The 24,000-nt window shown below is 42.5% G+C and overlaps 1 protein-coding gene across 3 annotated transcripts in view; it reads right to left on the bottom strand.

Moving 5' to 3' along the window:
- Positions 1-24,000, bottom strand: part of Susd6 (sushi domain containing 6) — a 102,706-nt gene that overhangs the window by 46,124 nt on the left and 32,582 nt on the right. For 2 of the 3 annotated variants that reach the window (XM_037210679.1, XM_028876143.2), the window contains one exon: positions 10,320-10,540. In XM_037210679.1, the coding sequence (XP_037066574.1) occupies positions 10,320-10,440 (121 nt within the window). In that variant the 5' untranslated portion in view covers positions 10,441-10,540. Of the gene's footprint in view, positions 1-10,319; positions 10,541-10,793; positions 10,920-24,000 lie in introns of those variants that run through there. The other variant, XM_037210680.1, reaches the window with a different exon arrangement.

Here is a 24,000-nt window from a genome sequence, read left to right as displayed (position 1 = left end):
TCACAGTGCAGGAACTGGCGAGTATGAGTGACTGTGCATAGCTATCCCCGAGCCTAACTGAGCTTCAGTGGCTCAAAACATCACTGGGTCCTTGGCAACCAGCCTCCGTAAGTAGTGAGCAACTTGAAAGGGAGAGGCTCTTCTCCCACTTGACCCTAAATCTCTCTGAACTTAGGCCCCACACTTAGGAAACACTGACAGGCTGCCATCACGACCACTCAGTCCTTCTCTGTAGGCAATAATCTCAGCTACAAGCCATTCCCAAGTCAACAAGGCGGAACTGTCAGCATTCAAGCCAGTGACAACACAAGTCCCAAGCCCTCTGGAGGAGATACGTGTCCACTACACACGTGGAGCGGACCTCACCCTCTACATTTCATCAAGTGTTCCCTGTTACTCAGAATAATAAAAGCTAGAGCAGATGTTGTAACCCTGCTGTACTCAGCCCTAACTTCCTGAAACCCAATTGTGCCCCACCCCCGAATAGTTGAAATGTCAAAAATACTTTCTACATTCAAAAAAGCTCTGTGAAAAAAAAAAAACTGAAGAAAATGTATTTATCTTCCTTGTATTGCTGCCCGGAATTTTGAATGGTTAAACACTTGTACTTTAATATGTGGCTACTGGCAAAGCTAACAAGGCAAGTCAAACAAAGGGAAATCTCCATCCCTAGAAGGTCAAAGAACCTAGGTAAGAAAGGAAAAGTTCTTACAACTAGAAATGCTGTGTTGGAAAGATGGCCCAGTTGTTAAAGTGCTTGCTGTCTACATGTGAAAACTAGAATTTGGATGTCTAGAACCCTTGCTGGGTGGGCATGAAGGCCGGCCCACCTATTAACTCCAAAGTTGGAAAGGTTGAGATGGAGCATCCCCAGAACGACAAGCCACCAGATTGGGACACTATTTATTGTTAAGTGAGAAGAGACCCTGGCCCAATGAAAAAAGTGGACAGTAATCAAGGAAGACGGCAAACATCAACTTCAAGCCTCCATGTGCATGTGCACTCACACACACATACATGTACACTACACACACGAGAAAATTTAAAAAGAACACCAATAAACACAGGATATTCAAGTAAGAAAGCCAGATGTTACAGGTCTACTTCTGTGATCGCAGCTTTCAAGCTGTACAGCAGGAAGACTCAGGGTTTGAGGCCAGCCAGCAAAGACCCTGTATCAAAAAAGGAAGACAAAAAAAAAAAAAAAAAAAAAGCAGGAAATATAGAGATTATTTCTTTTAATTCCAATTCTTCCAAGTATGTGTTGGGATCTTTCAAAATGTAATCCTTTAATTGCATCACTGTCTTAGTGAAATAAACTGTCTTTAAATGAAAATATCCCTGGCATTTTGAAACTTAACATATAAGGTTTCAAATATGACTCCCAGGCTCCTAACAAACCACAGCTCTAAAATGCCAACAAAATACAATCTCATTGAAGGAAAGGCTTACTGCTCATGAGAAGACACTAACAGCTCAAAGAGGCATCACCTGCTATTTCATAGGTATGTTAATCTTACACAAGATGCCAGCCAACACGCAGCATCTGGTAATTACACAGCTAAGGAAACTATAAGGGGTATAACTCTACTCACGACTGTACTTAATGGGTTCAAACAGAATGGTAAGGGACGCGGAAGGGACAAGAAACATCTCACCTCATATATGATTGGTCTGAACTAATCAGCTGACCCATCATAAAAGCTGAAGTGTACACTGGCTTCAAATGATACTTGAATCTGAATTCCTGATAAGGAACTGCTCCTCTGTGTGCCAGGCGCTGCTCCACGGCCTATACATGCCATTTTATTTCATCCCTACAACAAATGTGTCAAGTCTGGTACTATCATACACCATTCTGGGGGAAAACAGAGCATGGTCAGGAAAACTACTCCCAGTAACACGATGGCAAGGGACAGAGGAAATACAAGCACAGATAACCTGGCTCTGGGGTTCATACTTTAATGACTATGGTGCTTCTCTAAAACAGAAGGTGGGAGGCAACGCCAAATGACAGCTACATGTAATAAACACAAAGCGACACTCCTAACCTCAGCGGCTCTACAAGAGCTGCTAGTGAAGGTATACACAGATCGAACCCATCCCACCAGTTCACACTTGTATGAAAAGAAATTGTTGACACAATCCTCTTTTTAAAAAAAAAAAAGTTTTAATCTTAACCTTATCTTCTTGTGAATTCAGACCTCCTTGTGTGTAATTTGCTCAAGTGAGTTGGATGAACAAGAGCTGAGGAAAGCTACAATGAAGCTCTCATTCACAGGGTACCATGGAAAGCCTGTCTTCTGAACACTGCTGTCCTTCTGAGCCCCAAAGGTAAACAGCAGGCAGGCCAAAGTCATGCCTAGACCATAGTCCTGGCACCCAGCCACAGCAACATAAGCCACCTGGGGTGAGGAGCTGCTCACACCCTCTGGAGGCTTATACATCCTGAGTGACAAAGAAGAACAGAATCTTCCAGTAGGTAGGAAGTAACACAAAAAGTTCATCTAGAAACCTACTACAATCATTAGAGACTCTGATTACCAACTCTATTTTTCCCCTTTAGCACCCTGTAATCTCCTTTTGATGAAAAAGATGGACAGGTAAGAAAAATAACCCCCAAGTTAACAAGTTAGACCAGAGTAAAAGGATACCATTGCTGAACAGACGGAAGTTTGTGTTTAATGAAGATTTTAAACCAAATGAGATTCAGCCAGGTATTCAATTTGGTGGGCTCAGGTCTCATTTGTTAGAAAGACAGTTACAAAGGTAGTACATGTACCTGAATGTTCTCAACATGACACAATTAGTCTGTGGAGAGTAATTTTTCAATGTCTTTTCATGACACAGGGTTCAACAAATCCAGTAATGACCTATCCAGCCTCCTACCACAATCCCCAAGTCTTTTTATAGTCACAGGTAATTACCCCGTGGAGAGATTACATCACTTTTGTCAGTAGGGTTTGCAGCTGACAGGAAGATGCTTTGAGGATGTTTTGGGAACTACATCCTCATTTAGAAACACTTTGCTATGGCTCCCATTGTTCCTTTCCAGGAATAGAACTGCCTTGGCAAACCCTGTTCTAAACTCCAACCAAACAACCAAAAGCCATTGTGGATAAGAATACAACCTCAGAGGGAAACATGGTAACCCAGAGATGACTCCTGTATCATTTTTATCCACAAGGAAAGAACACAGATAGGGTCTTTATCTATTATCACAACAAGTCTCTGAAGGCTGGTCTGAGTCTTTTAATCAGGAAACCGAGAAATGGGTCCAATGTAATGACACCTACCATTCAGTACAGGTAGGCCAATGCCAGCAAAGTCATGAGCGGAATCAGACTTAACACAAATCCCAGCCAGTTCCACCACTTGCAATTATGTGTCCAAGCAAGCTACCCAGCACCCAACTCAGTTCATCTCTCACTCAATGTGGCACAGAAATGGTGTTCCTTATGTACGCTTCCTATCTACTGCTCTACTGTCCCAGATCAGTGTACATTATCTACCTCCAGATCCTTTGAGATTGGGAGGTAAGCCAAGGAGACCTGCCAACACCTCTCTGGTACAGTAGTGCTTAGAGCCAAAGCCACATCTTATCACAGAGAACCTGGTTCTTAACAATTTCCATCTTCAACAAAAACTAAGTTCTTTCCTTTACTCTGCTATGTAGACATGCATATGGCTGCTTTCCCCACTATCTTAAAAGTGCATTTTGTGTGAACTGTGATGCTTAAGAGGTCTTGGGCATCATGGCAACATGGGGAGTAGGGGATCAGAAACAAAGATAATACTGAGTCTGTCAGTAAGTATTGTCAGGACAGGGAATGCAAAGCATAACTTTTGATCTGTGCCAGCAGGCCAGCTCAACTGAGATCATCAAACTGTGCAAACATGAGCTTTTGGGAAGACAAAAGGAATTCCTCAAGTAATCAACCCTTCCTTGCTGGTCAAATTTAACACCTGCTCCCAAATCACTTAATCAGGACAAACACTGACTCTGCATGTTCAGTTCCGTGTTTTCACGAGAGCAAAGGTGTTGTCTTCACAAAGTCTCCTGTGCAGTGACTCAATGGTAGGTCACTTAACAACTCTGTTGTTGTTTAGAAGTTACATCATGTTTTATATGTCATGTGCCCTCCAATCATTTTCATTAGTCTATACAAAACACCAACCTGACATTTGTTTCTCTTGAGTAGCAGCATGGGGAGGTCAAGTGATTTGCTTAAGGTCATACTTCAGATTTCTTCAGATTAAGCAGACAGAGAAAGCTGGGAGACACTGCCCCACAGCTGGGCCCTAGTTCCTCACTGGTCCAAGAAAGGTAGTTTGAGTAGCATATACACAATTTTGTTTTTAATTCTGGTCTTTTCACAGCATGGTGTGACTGCAGAACAAGAGATGCTTCCTCTGCCATACCTGAAAAGGAGTCTCCAATAATCTTCTCTGCTTAAAGAAAAGAAAACAGAGGAAACTCTGGCCCCTTGGTTAATGCTTCTCTAATACTTTTCCTAGTATAATTCCAAATCCTGAGCTATAGATAAGAGGCTGGGTATGGTAACACACAGCTGTAATCCCAGCACTTGAGAAGCTGAAGATCACTAGTTCAAGGTCAGCCTGGCTACACAGTTGAGACTGCTTCAAAAAACATGGAGGAAGAGGAGGAGGAGGAGGAGGAGGAGGAGGAGGAGGAGGAGGAGGAGGAGGAGGATGGGAGAAAAGACAGAAGAAAGGGCAGGCAGGCAGAATGGCTATGGAATCCAAACCCCCAAAATAATGAAAATGTACCCTAGAACTCTCAAGTGCCTCTTTACACATGATTCTTTTCTGTTTAACCTGAGACTATAGCCAAGACTGCCCAAGATGTTTATAATCAAGAGACTAGGCTTGCCATGACTTTGGGGAATTCTCATAGCCATGAATGTATGTGACATGTGAGCACATGTCTATTATCCACTAGGGTCCACTGGTAACAAGGCCATATATCTTACTAACATTCATTTTAAGATATCTCTGAGGGGTTGGGGATTTAGCTCAGTGGTAGAGCGCTTGCCTAGCAAGCGCAAGGCCCTGGGTTAGGTCCCCAGCTCCAGGGGAAGGGGGGAGATATCTCTGAAATGGGTATTCAGGAGCAGCTACAAACAAACAAACAAATAAAAACAGTAAGAAATCAAGAAGGTGGAGGTCTGGAGGAGATGGCTTAGTAGGTTAGGGTCACTTGCTATACAAGCTTAAGGACTGATGACCTGAGCTAGAATCCCTAGCATTCACATAGGAAAAACCTATAAAATGTGTGTCTATACTGTGGAGTGGAGACAAGGGGATCCCGAGAGTTCACTGGCTGGCCAGCTAGCCAAACAGAGCTCCTAGTTCAGTGAGAGGCCGTCTCAAGTCAGTTAGGAGAAGGATGAAGGAGGAAGACACCAGATATCTTCTGGCCTCCACATGCATGTTTGGGTACATGAACTTACAAATTCACATGCATGTAACCACCCCCTGCGCCCCCCTCCAACAAAACACACACACGAAGGGGAAGCAGAGGCTCTTCTTCTTGAAAGGAACTGCCTTTCTTTAGCTTCACTGTATCTGAGAGTCTTGGTTTTCTGGTGAGTATACTTGGCACCCTGCTCATGGCAGTCACAACCATGCAGGTGTGCTCTGGGTTTTCAGGCCAAAAGGGTGGGTATCACCCTCCCCTAGAAGTCACTTCACAGAGGAAAACATTGGCAGCAACTTGGCACACTGGATCTTAGTAATGGTGAAGGCCCTTCTCCCTGTCTGCACTTGGCTCCCAGATAATACACATTCTATGAGGAATAAAAATGACTTGAATGTTAGGGTTATAGAGGAGGAAGGAGTCTATGCAATGGGGAGGGGGAAAAATAACTTCAACTTTTCCATTCTAGTCTGGGTCCACATTACACACAGATAGTTTCCCCACATTGAAAAATAATAATCCCTTTATCTAGCCATTCTGAAACCTTGGGTGGAAATTAGGGAAGGTGTTGAGTATGGGATGGAAAATGGAAGGAAGAAAGCATAGAACCAATAAAAAGAAGAGTGGAGTGGGTGAGATGGCTTAATGAAACTAAAGAGGCTAAAGACTTCCGATACTCTGCTACCCATACTGCTGCTTACCATGCCAGGGCAGCTTCCAGGAGAAATCCTGGGAGAGGCAGGTTTCAGTAGTGTCCTAGGCACTAGTCCAGGTTCTGTTCCTGGCCCTACCGCTAGCTGTAAGACCTCAGGCAAATGTACCACCTCTGAAATCTGGCTGAGACTTTTACCCTTCCTTCTAGCTCTGACAGTTGTTCCATTCCAGCACATACCTACTGAGCACCATCTGTTCTAAGCTAACTGTGGGGAGTGGAGCAGGGGGATACAAAACTTCGGATAAAGAACCAAATCTCTTGTCTGTCTGTCTGATGCAGAGTCGTACCCTGCAGCCCAGGCTGGCCTTAAACTCACTGACAGTCCTCTTACCTCAGTCTCCTAAATGCTGGGATTATAGGCAAAGAGCCAAACAATTCAGATTTGGTCTTTACTATATCTATTTAATTTTTATCATTATAGCATAAAAGTAGTCACAGAAAACATATTCAATAATGAACATACCATGTTCCACTCAAATCTTACTTAATAAGCATTGGAATTTGAATTTCATAACATTTCTACATGTCACAAAATACTACTTTTCTGCTTCTTTTTCAACAAGTTAAAAATAGAGTTAGCATAGGTCACACAAAGCAGGTAGCAAGCCAGACATGGTGGACATACCTGTAATCACAGCACTAAGGAGTTAGAGGAAGGAGGACCTCAAGCTCAAGGCCAATCTGCATTACAGCATTATATCAAGTTTTTCAGACTAGCTCTAGCTAGATAGTTGGGGAGATTATCATGGGGCCATAGTTTGCTAGCTTCCACTCTAGAGTTAAGAGCAGTAAGCAAGACAGCTACTCCACTATATTTCTGCACCTATTACTTCTAGAGGCCTGGTATAGTCAGGTCTTATTTTCCTTTTCATACAAGCATGATCCCATACTATGGAGTCCTGATCATCAATGGTACTGGGGCTCCTCATGGCTAGGAAGGAAAGGTATGACCCAGAATAGGGTGGGAGGAGGGGAGACATTAAAGGAAGTATGTGCATGACAGGGAAGGCTATAATGGAACAACAGAGTCAGTAACTATTTCTTTCAACAATTCAGAAGAATGTCAAAAGTAGGCGAACCTGCTCCATCATCAGTATATATGGGTAAAAGGGTAATAGGAATGGTAAGTAATAGAAGAGAAAGCACTGAGTTACGAGAAGTCCACAGTCACAAATAAGGTGCCTCATCATGGTTAAGGTCCTCTGTTGTGGGGTATCTGTACACTGTGTGAAGCTATACTGCTGTGATTGGCTTAATAAAGAGCTGAAAGGCCAATAGCTAGGCAGGAGGTATAGGCGGGACTTCCGGGGACAGAGAGGACTCTGGGAGGAAGAAGGGCACAGATGCAAGCCTGACACGGAGGAAGCAAAATGAGTAGTATGAAGAGATGAGGTGATTAGCTATGTGATAGATTATAGATTAAAATAAACGGGTTAATTTAAGTAATAAGAGCTAGTGAGATAAGCCTAAGCTAAGGCTGAGCTTTCATAATTAATAAGAAGTCTCTGTGTTACTATTTCTAAGATGGCGGCCCAAAGAAAAATCCGACTACATTTGGCGCCCAACACACTGGATGTAAATCCACACAGGGCCTCAGAAAGTTGGATGAAGAAAAAATGTTCCAAGTAGGCTCAGTGCTTGTAGCTCTTTTAATAGGGTTTATGAGTAGTGAGTAGCACACTACTTGGTGCACTACTCAGTGGTGGAAGATTAGGTAGAACTGGGGCAGATAGATTGGCCCCAGGCTGGGGTTCGCAGGCATGAGGTTCCGTTCTCACCATGTTCTAAACAGAGCTACGTGGTGGAGGGTCTAGCCACCACTTAGCAGTTTAAGGTTTGGCTCACGTGGTCAAAGAATGCTGCAGGAGCTTAGCATAAAGCCAGGTCCAGACACAGAAAACATCAAAAAAGGTACAGTATGTTTAAAAGTGTGCTTAGATGCTAAAGAAAAAAAAGAAAATGGGTATAGACAGTCATAGAAAAAATTGTTTAAAATAATAAAGCAAAGTCTTTAAAGAGAGAGTAAAGTAAAATTAAAAAAAAAAATTTAAAAAAGCCACATAAAGATAGGAAATACACAGGGCATCTGGATCCCGAATGGTGCTTTGTTGACTAAGTTTTTTGAATGCTAATGAACAATAGAAGGACAGCTGCTGAGAGACCCTGGATTGTAGAAGGGACTGCTGAATTAAACCAGCCTAGATACTTTGGGGATGTCTTGGCTTCAAAACGGAAGTTGGACAATGTGTTGTGTTAGGGGAGAGGTTATGCTTTTGTTTCCACAGGAAACAAAAAGCTATGGATTCCTTCAAAGTTAATCAAGATCAGATTTGACTGGGGGAGACCTTCTGAGGATCTTGGCTACAGACATGCGGGAAAGAGCCAAGAAAGACTACAAGATGTACAGGTGATGTATAAACTGATCCCTCAATATGAGAACAGCTCTCAGACTGGATGAAACAGGATTAATCTTATTGGCTACAGAATCTTCATGACTTATTATTACATGCCATCCTGCCATATATAGCATGGATAGAGGTTTGGTAATACAGTCCAAATGGACTTATAAAACTTGACAGATGCCTCTTACCTGCTCAAACATAAAACAAACAAACAAAAAATCATCTTTAGTTCATTTGTACACACTTCCATACTTGGGTTAATATGGATATATATGTTACTTTTAAAAGTTTATATGTTTTCAAAAAAAAAAGATCCAGACACCAATGAAGACAAGTAGTACATACAGGTGATCTAGCCTCTCAGAATGCCCCTGTTGCAGTTTCCTCAAAATTCTGTATCCAGAACAACTTCAATGTTGCTAGTTGAGATGGTTCAGCCTCACATACTACTCCAGTCAGGACTTCAGATAAGCTCTGCACTTTCCCATCACACTGAGACTAAACAACAACTAGCTCTCCCAGGACTTGACCATTATCCCCAGTTTTCTCAGAGTCCTCAAAAGATGCTATTATCCCCAGACAAGAGGAAGCAGTCTACAGAACACGATGGCACATTCTCAAGAGGTGGGGTGGGTGGTTTTTGGTCATTCAGTGGGTTATGAATGTTTTTCATCATTTAGGGGGTTGGTTACAAGTTGTTATTGGTAATAGTCAGAAAAAGAGCTGAACAAAGGAGATTAGATTCAGGGATCTCTTTCCCATATAGTATAGAAATGATGGGATAAAAGGGTAAATTGTTGAATCTACTTTTGAACAACAAACAAACAAACAAATAAATAAATGGAAAAAAAGCTCTTGGCCATGAAAGTACAGACTGAGGAGCTAGAAGCAACCTTCAAGGTTATAAGGTCAACTCCTTTGTTTAGCCCATGAAGAAACTGAACTAGGACTGGAGAGATGGCTCAGAGGTTAAGAACACTGGTTGTTCTTCCAGAGGTCCTGAGTTCGATTCCCAGCACCCACATGGTGGCTCACAACCATCTGTTATGAGATCTGGCGCCCTCTTCTGGTCTGCAGGGACACATGCAAACAGAATACGTAATAAATTAAAAAAAAAAAAAAAAAGAAAGAAAGAAACTGAACTATGGGACAGTTAAGTGGCTTTGTCCAAAATTCAATGTTAGTGGTCATTACCAGGCCCTATTTTCACAAAGATACAGGATATCTCAACTACATACCTGGTCTGAGAAGAGACATAGAAAAACAAGAAAACAAAAAAACAAATAAAGAGTGAGCATCCTTAAGTGTTTACTATGCAACATTTAATACCTTTACAATCTTCAGTGAGGTAGGTACTGTTACTAACCCCCTTTGCAGCTGAGGAAGCTAGAAGTTCACAGCAACAGAGTGATTTGCTCAGGATCATAGGTAAAAACAAGAATGGGCTCAGAACACAGGCAATCTAATCCCAGTCTTTTCCCTTCCCTGTATATCATATACCCTGGATCCTATACCTCTCTCTTGCCTGAAGATGTCAACAGCTGGAAGAAAGGGAGATAATGTAATCACCAGCAGGTTCCCCTACATCTTTCTATTAGCTCATTAGGCTCCAAAAAACTAGCTCCCTCCCGTACCAGACTAAAAACGAAAAAAAGTTCTTCCCAAACTGCCTGACAAAAGGCAAGTCCCCTACCTCAGGCTCCAGAAGAAACACTGGTATACAGTCTACTCCCCCACACAGAGAAGGCAGGTCTGGACTTACCAGAGGTTAATCCATCTCCAAACAGAGTGCTAAGGATCACCAGCTGAAGGAACACTCCATGCCCCACGGAGGTCACAACAAACGCTGAGCTGCTCTTTGGTGCTATCCTGCCATGGCACATCTTTTATCCGTCCGATGTTATTTATTTATGTATTTATTTATTAAAAAAAACTTTAAAATCCAGAAGAAAGAATCCTAAAGCATGCCAGGAACAGCTTCACCTGTAACAAACAGACAGAAAGACTTAAGTGAAAATTTCAGCCATAAGTTGGTTAGAAACAAGCACTCTGCAAGGAAGCCACAATCCCACACTAAGTTGGAAGAATTCTAGCAACTGAACCCTTACTGCCAAGAGAAGAGAGAAGCACAGAAGTGGGTTTTCAGCTCCTCCTGGAGAGCTGCCAAAGCCTGCTGCCAGCTGTTGTCAAAATCTGGTCCAGCAGCCAGACCCTTGCAAAAAGGATCAGGACTCACCTGGACGTCACCTGCATGGCTAGCCAGGTCAGTGCTGCTTTCAGAGACTTCTTCCTGCCCTGCCAGGACCACTGACTTACGGGCTCCGGCAGAAAGCAGCTGCCGACACAGAGCTGCTACGCCTGTGTCCCTTGGCCTCAAAGCAACTTCAGCTAACCAAAAGGAAAAACAGTGAGCACGTGTCTTAAAGGAATAACCACACCGCCTAGAGAAGGAATGCAGCAGCAGGAGCCAAGGCCACAGAGGCCTAACCTGTCAGAGACTAAGGAGTCCTGAGGATCTGACTCGACAGCCATGAATCTCAAAACTATTCAAGGCTCAACCCATACACCTGTGACCAGACACCTGTGACCAGAGGGGTGACACAATGATGGGGATGTGAAAGACAGGCTGTAGTTGCTAATTGGCCCCACCACCCATTCCGGTTGAGGCTGGCTTCTAAATAGTGGAAAGGAGAGAGAGGGAGAGGGAGGGGGAGAGGGAGGGGAGGGAAGGGGAGAGAGAGGAAGAGGGAGGGAGAGGGAGGGGGAGGGAGGGAGGGAGGAAGGAAGGAAGGGAGGAAGAGAAAAGAGAAAAGAAAAGAAAAGAAAAGAAAAGAAAAGAAAAGAAAAGAAAAAAAGAAAAAAGAGGGAGGGAAGTAGGGAGGCAGGGAGGGAGGAATGAATCAAGCCATGTGTGGTAGCACACCTTTAATCCCAGTGTCCTGGAGGAAGAGGCAGGGAGATCTTTGTGAGTTCAAGACCAACCTAATCTACACAGGGAGTTCCTGATCAACCAGGACTACACAGTGAGACCCTGTCTCAAACAAACAAGTAAAACCAATCAGTAGTCAAGAATTTAAGGATTATTTTCTAAATGAGAAAGATGTTGGGTTGATGACACATTTATAAAGTGAGTCTTCCTCAGTTATCTTTTTTTTCTCTCTCTCTCTCTCTCTTTTTTTTTTTTTTTTGGTTTTTGAAGACAGGGTTCTCTGTGTAGCTTTAGAGCCTATCCTGGAACTCACTCTGTAGACTAGGTTGGCCTCCAACTCACAGAGATCCACCTGCCTTTGTTTCCCGAGTGCTGGGATTAAAGGCGTGTGCCACCACCGCCTGGCTTGTTTTATTTTTCAAGACGTGATTTCTCTTTGTAGTCCCGGCTGTCCTTGAACTCATTCTGTATATCAGGCTGGCCTCGAACTCAAGAGATTCCCCTACCTCTGCCTCCTGAGTGCTGGGATTAAAAGTGTGTATCATCACCGGCTGGCTATTCAGTTCCTTTAAAAAAAAATTCTATACACGCAACATAAAGTTTTATAGACACAGATTAGAGGGTCCGCCATCTATAACCCTAATAAAGGACTCCCTGATACTTGGCCAAAGATGTTAACTAGACTCAACTTATATATGTCTGAAGCCTTGACTCAAACCCTTGTCTCCCCCCACCCCAGAAGATAACTGCAAGCAGTAACATGAGTTCTCTCAGTCCAAAAGTGGGCAGTTATGAGAGTCTTCAGTAAACATTAGCCAGGAATCAAGAACAGAGCCAGCCACTGGTCTTCACCCTTGAGCCTTTAAAGCTACAGACAGAATGGTTCATGGAGAAGTCTGTATGTCTGTGCACACGTGGAGTGTGTTCACATTTATACGGCTGTAAATTAGAGTTAGAATGCCCAGTTATATTCGAATATTTGCTCCTCATGGCTTTTAGCCCCAGTCTCCTCTGTGAAATAGCTCCGATGTAAGTTTCAGACTCAAAGTGCCCAGCCCTATTGAAGTCCTCAACTGTCACCGCTGTTACAGTCATCAATAAGACCTGAGCAGGGATCTTAAAGCTACTTTTCTTGCAGATGCAAAACAAAAAGGGGGGGGCGGTGTTCAAAGTCAAAGATGTTAAAGGATATGCCCAGGGCCCTACTGGCTAATGACAGATCAACAATGAACCTGTGGTGCATCCACACTAGATAACCCTATGAGGCATTCTTTAGTCATCTCTTCAAAGCAACAACTGGGAATCATCAAGAATGCCAAATGCATGTGCCACACCACAGCACGTGCACAGTACATATTTAAGTGGTGAGTAGAGATATGTAAGGTAGTGACTTAGGTGTTCTGCACATGAGTATCAGGAGTCAAACAATACTACCCAGAGGAGCTAATGCTCGGCTGAGTCCTAAATGATGTGTAAGATGGGGGGGGGGGGCAGAGTTACCATATACAGGTGAATCAGAGTACTCCTGGTAGAGGTTCAGAGGAAGGTTAAGACAGGAGCTGACAACCTACTCTGAAAAGCAGGTAAACTGACAAGGACATTAAGTAGGGAAGTTACAAGAGCAAATTCCTTTTTAACCCCTAAGCCATCTCTCTAGCCTCAGGAGATCAACTTCATTTTGGAAGGGATTTTAAAGAATTGGTGGACACAAAATATATGTATTTGGTTTTTCAAGACAGGGTTTCTGTGTACTCGATTTGTAGACCAGGCTGTCCCTGAACTCACAGAGCTCTAACTGCTTCTGCCTCCCAAGTGCTGGGATTAGAGTTGTGTGCCACCACCACCCAGCTGATAGAATATAGTCTTAACATTTTATATTTTATTATATAATGCCTTCGGAAGGCAACTTAATGATGTAAGATCCAAAACAGTATATATTCTCTGACCTATTGATTCTAATTCTAGATCTGTCCTCAGAAATCACACGTGTGCAAAAACATATACATGTGTAGGGTACTCAGAGCATTGTTTAGAAAGGGAAAAGACTGGAGCAACTGGAAGTTAAAAAGGAGGTTGGTTAAATTAGTTAGAGTATGCTCAATAATATTGTTCAGTTGCTTTAAAACAGGGCATTCCAATCCTTGTTAATATTAAAGGTTTCTAAAATTAATGTGTGAAAAAATTTGAATGCACATTTATATTTTTTTAATTATTAATTTATTTTAGCTTTTTAAGATACAGTCTTTGTAGCCCAGATTGATGCTGACCTTGGTAGGTAGGTAGCCCAGGCTGGCTTCTAACTCTCCATCTGCTGCCTTAGCCTCCCAAATGCTAGGATTACACAGGTGTATACCATTATACACAGCCCATGCTTGGGCTTTTAAGGGGTGTATGTTATCCACTAAAAAAACCTCAGGAATAATGCTTAAGAAACAATGCCTTGCTGGGTGGTATACACCTTTACTCCAGCACTTGGGAGGCAGAGACAGGTGATCTCTGAGTTTGAGGCCAGCCTGGTTTACAGAGCAAGTTCCAGGATAGCAAGTGCTATGCAAAACAAAACAAAAACAAACAAACAAAAGAAACACTGCCTTTAGGAAGGAGAACTGAGCGGTTAAAAATCAGGATGTAAAAATTAAAATAAAAAATTCTTACTATGTTTTCTCTCAATCTTCTTATGCCCTGTACTTTGTACCCATATTAAATGTTCAGAGATAAAATACAAATCAACTTACTATAGCAAGACTTTCCTGTCTAGGGGCTTCTTCAGGGAGAGTCCTTTCCTGACACTTCCTATCATGCCTATCCCCAGAACTAGCTCCTTGGAACCCTTTACTACTTCAGCTTGAACAGGCTAGTACAACTATTGGTTTATCTGCCTCACCTTAGTGAACTGAAAGTTCCTTGAAGGCAGAGACTGTAAATCACTCATTTAGGAATCTTTAAGAGCTAGCAAAGACCCCAGCACTTGACAGGAGACTGCAAATATTTGACAAACTCTTGAATACTGTGGGAAGAAACAAAGAGTGGGGAAGTGGAGGAGTACAAGTTCCTGATTTGTTCTGTTTCACCAACTGCTGGCTTCCCTCGTACTGCTGAAGCAGCTACCTGAACCAAGGACCAATGAAACCAAATACCTGATCAAGTATAGAATGCAGAGAATGGCGGAAGAGTGAATTTTACAAAGAAAGGGGCGGGGGAGACATAAATGGAGTGCTATCCAGGGAGTATTTATGTAAAGGATGGTCAAGGTTACTGCTTCAGAAGTAAAACAGGAAAAGTCAACTTCCAAGACCCCAGAGTACCACCAGCTATAAGAAAACCCAGCTACTGTGGAGAAAGGGTCATATAGTAAATCAAATCTATATAAGGAATTATCTGCTTTAATCAGAAGTTTAAAAAGTCTTTAGTTGGGTATGGCTCTATACACCTATAATCTCAGAACTCAAGAGACTGAGACAGAACTGCTATAACTTCAAGGCCAGCCTGGGCTACAATATGACTCTTTCAAACATCACCAAATTGGGAGAGGAGGCATCACTTTCTTTAGTAGTACAGCCACTAAAAAGTCATCCACACTCCTGTAAATAACTTCCGACCCATGGCTATGCAGGCATCCTAAACTTAGTGGGTCAGGAATGTGCATGTATGCATGCATGCACGCACGCACACACACACACACACACACACACACACACACACACACACACGCACACACGCACGCACGCACGCACGCACGCACGCACGCACGCGCGCACACACACACACACACACACACACACACACACACACACACAGGTAGGGAGAGGAAGGAGAACATTTTAGCCCACACTTCCAGGTACAGTTATCACTAAGGGATGTCAAGCAGGGATTTACACAAGGAAGGAACCTGGAGACTAGAGCAGATGCAGAGGCCATGGAGGAATGCTGCTTATTGGTTTGCTTCTTATGGCTTGCTCGGACTGTTTCTTATAGGACCCAGGGGTGGCACCACCCAAGTGAGCTGGTCATCCACATCAATTATTAATCAAGAAAATGCAACACAGGCTTGCTCACAGACCAGTCTGGTGGGAGCATTCTCCTAAGGTTCCCTCTCCCCAAATGCCTCTATTTTCTGTCGGGTTGACATAAAACTAGCCAGCACAGTATCATTAACCCTAGAGAAATACTAGAACTTAAAATGTTCAAAAAGGGGGGAAGATCAATTGCACATCAGTATTCTTTTGGTAGGTTACTGACCATGTGATTAATTAATCTGCTTATTTTTGAGATAGGGCTTCCCTGTGTAGCTCACAATGTCTTTGAATTTACAGCCATCTTCCTGCCTTGGCCCACTGAGAACTAGAATTTGAATTACAGGCATGCACCATGGTACCACCTGTCTATATCCTCTACTTTTTAAAATATTTATCTTTATTATTTTTAATTATGTATACTTGTGTGTCTGTAGGAAGTATATGCAGGTACATGCAGGTCCCACAGAGGCCGGAAGCTTCAGATCCCTTGTAAGAGTTTTAGATAGTTGTAAGCTACTTGATGTGGATGCTAGGAACTGAACTGGTTCCCCTGGAAGACAGTATGGGCTCTTAACCACTGAATCATCTCCAGCCTTCTATCCTCTATTTAAAAAACAAAACCAAAACATACAATATGATTGAAAAGAAATAACAGGAACAAAGCCTCAGCTTTCAAAGCTAGCACTCACCCACCCTCACAGGAATGTAATAACTGAAGTTACAGGTGGGCAGAGATGAAGGACCTGAGCCTGCTTCTAAGTCTTACTTCTGCCCCAGGCAAGCAAGGCTTTCTGGCTTCTAGTTCCATTTCTAGGAATGATTCTCAGGTCTCCTCTCAGCCACAGAATTCTTCCCTATTACTTCTACATTTCTCTTTGTGTAATGCAGGTCTTCCTCAAGTAGTGCTTTCCTTTCAAAATACAGGGCAGGAGAAGACATGGAAAACCTGCATTCATTATTCTGGTTTCCTTTCTTGGGAACCCAGTTGCTGTCACCATAAGAAGCCCAATGAGCTATAGAGGGTTAGCCCCACAAGAACAAGGTGCTAGCCCTTCACATCCGTGAACTAACAATAAAACCTAGGGGGCTGCATCCTGCAGAATGTGATGAGCACTCATTTCTGCCACTAAGCTTCCACAGTACCCCTAAGCTATGATTCTAACTTTGGGGGAGTCACTAATCTCATCTCTGCCTCTTTCCTCCTTTATAAAGTGGGAGAGGAGTACTGTTTGCTTTGACTATCTCACTAGGCTCTGATAAAGCTCGGCCAGTCCAAAAAAGAAAAATGAGGGAAAAAACTGTAAACTAGACCTGGGGCTTCTGTGCAGTTTTAGCCAGAACCTGCAACTGGAGCCCAAAGTTCATATTGCTTACTTGCTTGTTGTTACCATAAATGCTTCCAGGTTAATGGCACAGCCTGCTAAAAAGGTTAAAGGTGCCCTAAAGTCACCTTCAAATCTAGCTCAATACTTGAGAAAGCAGCAGCAGGTGGGGCAACCAGGAAACAGCATGCACCCTGTTCTCTAGGTGGCCAGGCACACATCATCTTTGTCCCTTTGCCCAGATGCCTTGGAGAACAGCCCTGTGGAGAATGCCACAGTTCTGCAGGGGTGTGTGTGGTTATGTCACATTGAGCTCTCTCCTCTCTGGAGTCAAAGGGGCCCGACTCAGTAGGCCTTGACTTCCTCACACTGGAAGGCTGGTCAGCTTCAGTTCGCATATAATTTTTAGAACATGGTTTATTCGATAAACCATGGATCACTTATCCATTAATCAGGAAAGGGAACTGGGAAAGAGAAAACAAATTTGAAACCTTTTCTTGTCTCAGACTAACATAAAAAGGAATGGAGGGAGTGTAAGAGAGTCTAGAACAAGACAGTGTATTCCTTTGACCAACCATTTACACCAATCCTCTCCTGCCTCATGAGAAAGAACAAAGACCAGTTCCTGAAGTATGAACAGAATGTAAGCAGCACATTACATTAAAGAATGTCATGATAAGAAGTCCAAAGTTCCCAGAGGAGAATAATCAGAAAGTGACTCCCCTTCCTTACCTCTCACCTTCTTAGAAGTGACTGTATAACATTCCCCCTTTCACTCCCATTCACCTTCAAACCATCGGGACCTCCTACCACACCCTACGGACAATATAAGGGTTTTTGATGCCTTCTATTTCTTCTTCCTCCTGTGGATCTTTCCAGTCACTAACTTCTATTTCCACTGAACCACTAACACTTCAGTGCTTTCTACTGGGGTTTGAGGAACATATGGCAGCAAATTACCTTATCCATTTCAAGGCAGGTATGGCGGGGTGGCAATGGAGAGGGGGCTCGGCAAGGTAACCCAGGTTGGCCTTGAACTTGTAATGCTCCTGTATCAGCGTCTCGATTGCTGGGATTATAGCGGTGCTCCACCATTCCCAGCTAAAAACTAACTTCTATTGAAATTTAATCTACTCTTATAAAAATTACTCTCAGCTTTCCTCTTAAGCCACCTAAAAGTTACTAGAACATGCCAGAGATTTTCTTGACTTGCTTTGATATTTTTTATACCCTGTGCTGCTCCAGAAGAATTGCTGTTGATACACTCGGGGCATCACACTTTCTCCCAAGATCCAGGCAAGCAGGAACACCAGTAGATACACTACCATATCCTCCTTCAGTCCTCTCTTTCAATCTCCAACTCCTTTCTTCTAGGACCTAGCAGCAGTTGGACTACTGCAGGGACCTGACACAGGAGACAGCTAGGTCCAGCTTCAGCATCAGGTAGTGGTTCTGACCTTAACAAGTCACCCAGTCTTCCCAGTGCATAGGGATGGACCTGGATGGTTCCCAAGGCCCTTTTAGGTCTAAGGAATTCAAAGTCCTCTAGAAGACACCCAAAAAGTATTTCCTCCGAAAAAGTAAACCAACAAAAGTCCTAGCTAAAGGAAGAAATGTTCAATCTGTCCTAGTAGACCTTTCCCCCTTCCTCTTCCAAGACCAATCTAAAGTATCTACCACCCTCTGCACTGCAGTAAACTCAGGAGAGTCCTCTTTCCCACTGAGAGCTTAATCAATCCACCAGCACATCTGTACCCACCACCTAGAACACAGTGTTCCCGAAGTGTTTTCCAAAGACAACAAACATCTAACAAAGAGAGAGAGAAAAAAAAAACAAAACACAATATAAAACTAAAAAGCCAACCTCCCCAAGTCTCTACACATAAGGAGCACTGCAGGAGCCTAGGGAGGGGAGGGAAAACGCAGGAGAAAGGAGAAGGGGAGAACAAAGCAAAACGGACTCTGACAGGAAACAAGGAGAGCAGGGAACTCTGCCTTCTAAGTTTCTAATCTGTAGTCAGGAAGCCACTTTTTTTCAGGGCACAGCTTTACCATGGTCTGATAGGCTGACCTGTGACAAAATGTCACTTCCTGTGCTTCTATTTCCCTATCAGTGAAAGGAAAACTGTTCCACTAAGTATCTCTCACGAACAGTCTAGAAGACCAGGCCGGAATCTCTGCTCTACTTAGACTGTATTAATTGGGTGGTTCAGGGAAAGTCATTTTCAGTTCCCATCTGCAAAGTGGATGACACTGATCCTATTGGACTATGTGTGGTGAAAAAAAAAATAAACACGAGCTATAGGATGGATCTGAAACTGTAGACTTCAGTTTACGGTGGTGAGGGCCCTTTCTTCTATCACGCTATGACTGATACTCACTGGACTCTCAAAGGGCAGCCTTTGCATGTGGTTTAGAAACATCCTGAAATCAGGCTCAAGGTCAATTCAGATTTTAAAAAATAAACAAAACGAAAAACAGCCAATGAGTTAAAGAGAATCTTCCTCAACCTTAAGGCTCTTTCTGAATGCCAAAATATTTTTAAGGACTCTTTACTAAGCACTGCTGCTCCACAAAAAATTAAATACCTATTTGCCTGCTGAAGAGTGCCCTGCTCTTTTGTTTTCCAAATAAAAGGTCAAGCTCAGTTTTATCTTTGAACTCAGATTCACCAGTCTCTGCCTCCTGAGTCAACTCTATCTTGAGACAACGAAGTATATCACCCTCCTTGAAGCCACACAGAAACTACAGGTAATCACTGCATCAACCAGGAGAGAAGGGGCATATCAATCTTCAAGTTTTGACCAGGTAGCAAAACATGCTTGGCTAAAACAGCAGCAATTGGTTTCTAGGCCCCAGAGACAGATCCTTTGTCATCAGACCCTCTTCATGATTCACAGCAGAGCTGAGAGGAACAGGCTCCAATACTCATTTTGCAAATAAAGTTCAAGAAGGTGATTTGTTCAGTCTGAACTCTTCAGGCTCCGTGTTTCCAGGGACTACTATACTGCAATTCAGCAAATCCTTATTTAGCTGTCTTCTATGCAAGGTTTGGGTAGTCACAGATACCAAATGTGGTATCTTACTCTTAAGGAATTCACAATATTCTGGAGAAGTGCATGTTATCTCTAGCACTCAAATTGTTACTAGCACATTTTACAGTGCTAGGAGAGAACAAAGGAGTTAAGAACAAAGACTTTCGATGTGTATGGGGGGTGGGGTAAGCTGTACCCTGTACTTAAGTACACACTGAAGATGACACTTCTAGGGCAATCTTTAGCATGCAGAAACTACTTACTTGCATCATCAATCAAAAACAAACAACAAACCAAACAAAAAACTAACACACACACACACACAAAAAAAACCCCAAACAAAAACAAAACAGAAGACTAAGTCACTAAAAAGAATGAAGAGGGTTACAATCTATTTTGTCTGCCTAGAATCACAGAAGAAATAAATACCTATCTATCTAAATAAGTCACAGGAAAGGAAATTTAGGAGCCTGATTTTAGTGTTCAAAGTAGTTATAGCTGTGCAGGAAACACCTCCTCCATGCCAAAAATAGCAAGCCCAAAGGAAAAGGCTGTTGCAGTTGTGTTTACTTTTTACCATCTATGTGGATGGCTTTCCAAAGGCCCTCAAGTGGGATGATATAAACAGGTCTGTGTCACTTCCTGGTTCTCAGGCCTTCTGCTACATTCCCAGTCTGTCTGGAAGGCTGCCTACTTAAAAATAAACTTTAAAATCTCACCAAAAACTCCAAACTTAAACCATCTTCCCCTCTATTTCAGTCAATTTCACTGAAATTAAATGGAGTAGAGAGCAAGAAAGAAGACAAAATATATCACAGAGAAGGAATCTTCAGTTCAAAATAAAACAAAAAAAAAAAAAATGTGCTCAAAGGAAGTCAAAGTCAAGAGACTTGGGTTCTACTTATGTATCACCTCTAACTGGAAAATGACCTTGAGCAAACAAAGGCACTTCATCTCTGCACAAGAGGTGCTTCAGCAGCCATAACCCCAACATTGGAATAATCCAACCTGTCGGAACCTCAGTTTCTGTATCTGCATACCTATTTCACAGAGCTTTTCTAAGTACTATATAGGGAAAGGAACACAAAATACTTGGAATAATGCTAGCACATTGTCAGTTATCAAAAATGGTAGTTAGTTAGTATTACTGTTAGGGCTGATGGCAGTCTCATTATCATCAATACCTATCATCATTATTGTCATCATATTTGAAACAAAGGGTTGAGACAGATAAGTGCTACTTGAAGAGCATCTCTGCTCCAAATCCTATGATTCTTGTTACTTTCTCTTCTTTTTCTTCCATTTTTTTAAGAGTGCTAGACAAGAAAGGGAGATAAATTAGGCAAAGCCTGGCAGAACAAACATCCTCAGCCTCTATGTTGGAAACAGTAAGAAACAGTCAACCTAGAAGGAAATCCACAAGGAACTTAAAGAGAGATCTATCACTTTCCAAAATGGAAAGCCTTGTGTCACTGTGACATACTCACCCATGCGGCACTCTCATGAATGCCAAGGATAACATTCCCTCCCTAGGCCAGCAGAATCTGACTTTACCCACTTCACCTTTCACTACATAAAGGTTCCCCAGCAGCTTTTTAAGGAAGCCCTAAAAGATAGATAGCACAGTATCCAGTCCCACATTTCTAACAGTGATTAATCCTATCACCAAAGTTTTGTTGTTGTTTAAAGAGTCTTTTAACACACACACGCACACACACACACACACACACCCCTCCTTAGGGGCTGAGGGTGTAGTTCACTTAGTTGGTACAGGGCTTACCTAGCATGTATTGATGTATTGAATCCTAGCCCCTGGATTCAGTCCCTAACACTGCGTAAAAACTGGCCTAACAGTACATACACCAATAATCACAGCATTTGGGAGGAAGCAGGAGGATCTTGAGACAAAGGTCATCCTCACCTACATATCAAGTTCCAGGCCAACCTGGAACACACAGAACCCTATCCTTTAAAAAAAAAAAGAAAAGAAAAGAAAAAGAAAGAAGAAAGAAAGAAAGAAAGAAAGAAAGAAAGAAAGAAAGAAAGAAAGAAAGAAAGAAAGAAAGAAAGAAAGAAAGAAAAGAAAAGAAAGAAAAGAAAAGATTGGAGATTATTGGTGGTCTTGTTAGAAGCAATTTCATTAGCATGATATACACTGGTTATATGGATTTTAGCATGAATTCCAAGGGGGAAAATGAATAAAATAGGAAAAAATTATTAATTGGGAAGAGGGATTGGAAAGTGAGAAGACAGACTGGTGGTAGGTGTTCTAGTTTGCTTTCTATTGCCGTGATAAAACACTCTGACCAAAAGCAGCTTGGGGAAGAAAGGATATATTTTAGTTTACAGTTACCATCCATCACTGTGGGAAATCAGGGCAAGAACTTAAGAAAGGAACTCAAAAACAGGAACCATGAAGGGAACCTGCTTAGTGTCTCCTCCCCTGGCTCATATACAGCTACCCTTCTTATATAGCCCAAGTTCACCTCCTAAGAATGATGCTGCCCACATGGGCTGGGCCCTGTGCCCTCCTGCATCAACCATCCATCAAGACAATCTCCAGACATGGCCATAGGCCAATCTAAACAAAGTAATTCTCCAATTAGGTTTCTTCTTCCCAGAGGACTCTAGGTTGTGTATAGTTGACAATAAAAACTAACCAGCACAAAGGCTATTGGAGACTTGTGCCTCACAATTATTTTAGTCATAGCTCCCTGAACCATCCAAATAATAACTCAGAGAGCCCATTAGGAAGAGTCTCTCTGAACTAGCAGTTACAGCTGGCAAAATCCAGCAAGGGGCTTCTGGGGCTCTGTATTAAAGAGGTACCCACTTTTTAGTGTTTAGCAACAAAAAAGCCTTTCCGACCCACCACATCTCCCGAGAGCTGTCTTTGGCGAGATTTATTAGTGAAAAAAATGGACAACCTAGGGGTCTCTCAGGTACACAGATATGACCATAGTTTCTACTATTTTTCTCCTTCCTACTCATAGTTAAAGTTTAGTAGATAGAAGCATGTTCTTCACCCCCATCTAACACTTAACAGCCTCAAGGAGGTAGCACTCAAGTCAAATCAGCCCCTGGGTCCAAAAAGCCTCCATCTTGTATGAGTTCCAGCAAGCCTCCTAAGTAAACCATGGTTCTTCCTGTCTTCTTCCTCGCTATTCAGATTTCTTGTGAGCTACCAAGGGTAGACTGCCAGGTCCAAGGAAAAACAAGAAACAGAAACTTGCCAACTGTTCCCTTTAATTAGTCCCATGCCACTGCCCCCAAAGACTCTACATGACATCTAACTGTATAAAATCTTTCACCAAGATGGATCCAATATGTTTTAGTTCCAACTAAAATCTTATTTCAAGTTCCTTCTAGGTAGGGTCTCCACTCAGGAACAGAGTGAATCCACATCCAGGGACATTCCCTTAAATATCTAAAGGGAGACTTCAAAAGTAATCTTGAATTTGTCAAACTTCAGGCAAAGGCACCAAAAGAAGTTAGCCCCAGTATATGAAAGGTAAAGAGGATCACAAGCTCAATGCCAATCTGGGCTACAATTCCTGTCAAAAACAAAACAAAACAAACAAACAAACAAACACAAAGTGGAAAAGAGCCGCAGTGACTAGAAGATGGTGAGCTGGCACGACTGGGGGGGGGAGGTGCTCTTGTTGCACAAGCCTAGTGAGCTGAGCCTGAGGAAGGAAGGAGAATCAACTTCAGAGTTAGCTTCCTTGGACCTCTGCTCACAACGACATAAGATGCACACACACGTGCACCCCCACACCCCCCTACACACATACCCAAAAAAATAAAATTTAAAATGCAGGAGTAGGAATGAGAGAGTGAATAAGATCAAAATACACTGTATGAAATTCTCAAAGTATAAAAGACATAATTGAAATGTTTTCTAAAAAGAAAGATTAGGATAAATACACAGCCCAAGGAAAGAGCATCTTATATTACTGGAGATATTTGATAATGCCCCTCCAGGACAGGTTTCTGAACTCATTCCTAACACACTTTCCTAAGGGACTTACTGAGTTTACTGAACACAAACTGAGCACCTTCAAGTACTAGATTCCATGAGGGTGCAAAGGGTGAAAGTATGTGGGGGTTTTTTAAACCTTTTTATTTATTCTTTGTGTCT

The sequence above is a fragment of the Peromyscus leucopus genome, chromosome 14 (genome assembly GCF_004664715.2).
Source record: "Peromyscus leucopus breed LL Stock chromosome 14, UCI_PerLeu_2.1, whole genome shotgun sequence".
In the NCBI taxonomy this organism is placed as follows: Eukaryota; Metazoa; Chordata; class Mammalia; order Rodentia; family Cricetidae; genus Peromyscus; species Peromyscus leucopus.
Note: the sequence above shows the minus strand (reverse complement) of the source record. Positions and strands in the feature narration are given on the sequence as shown.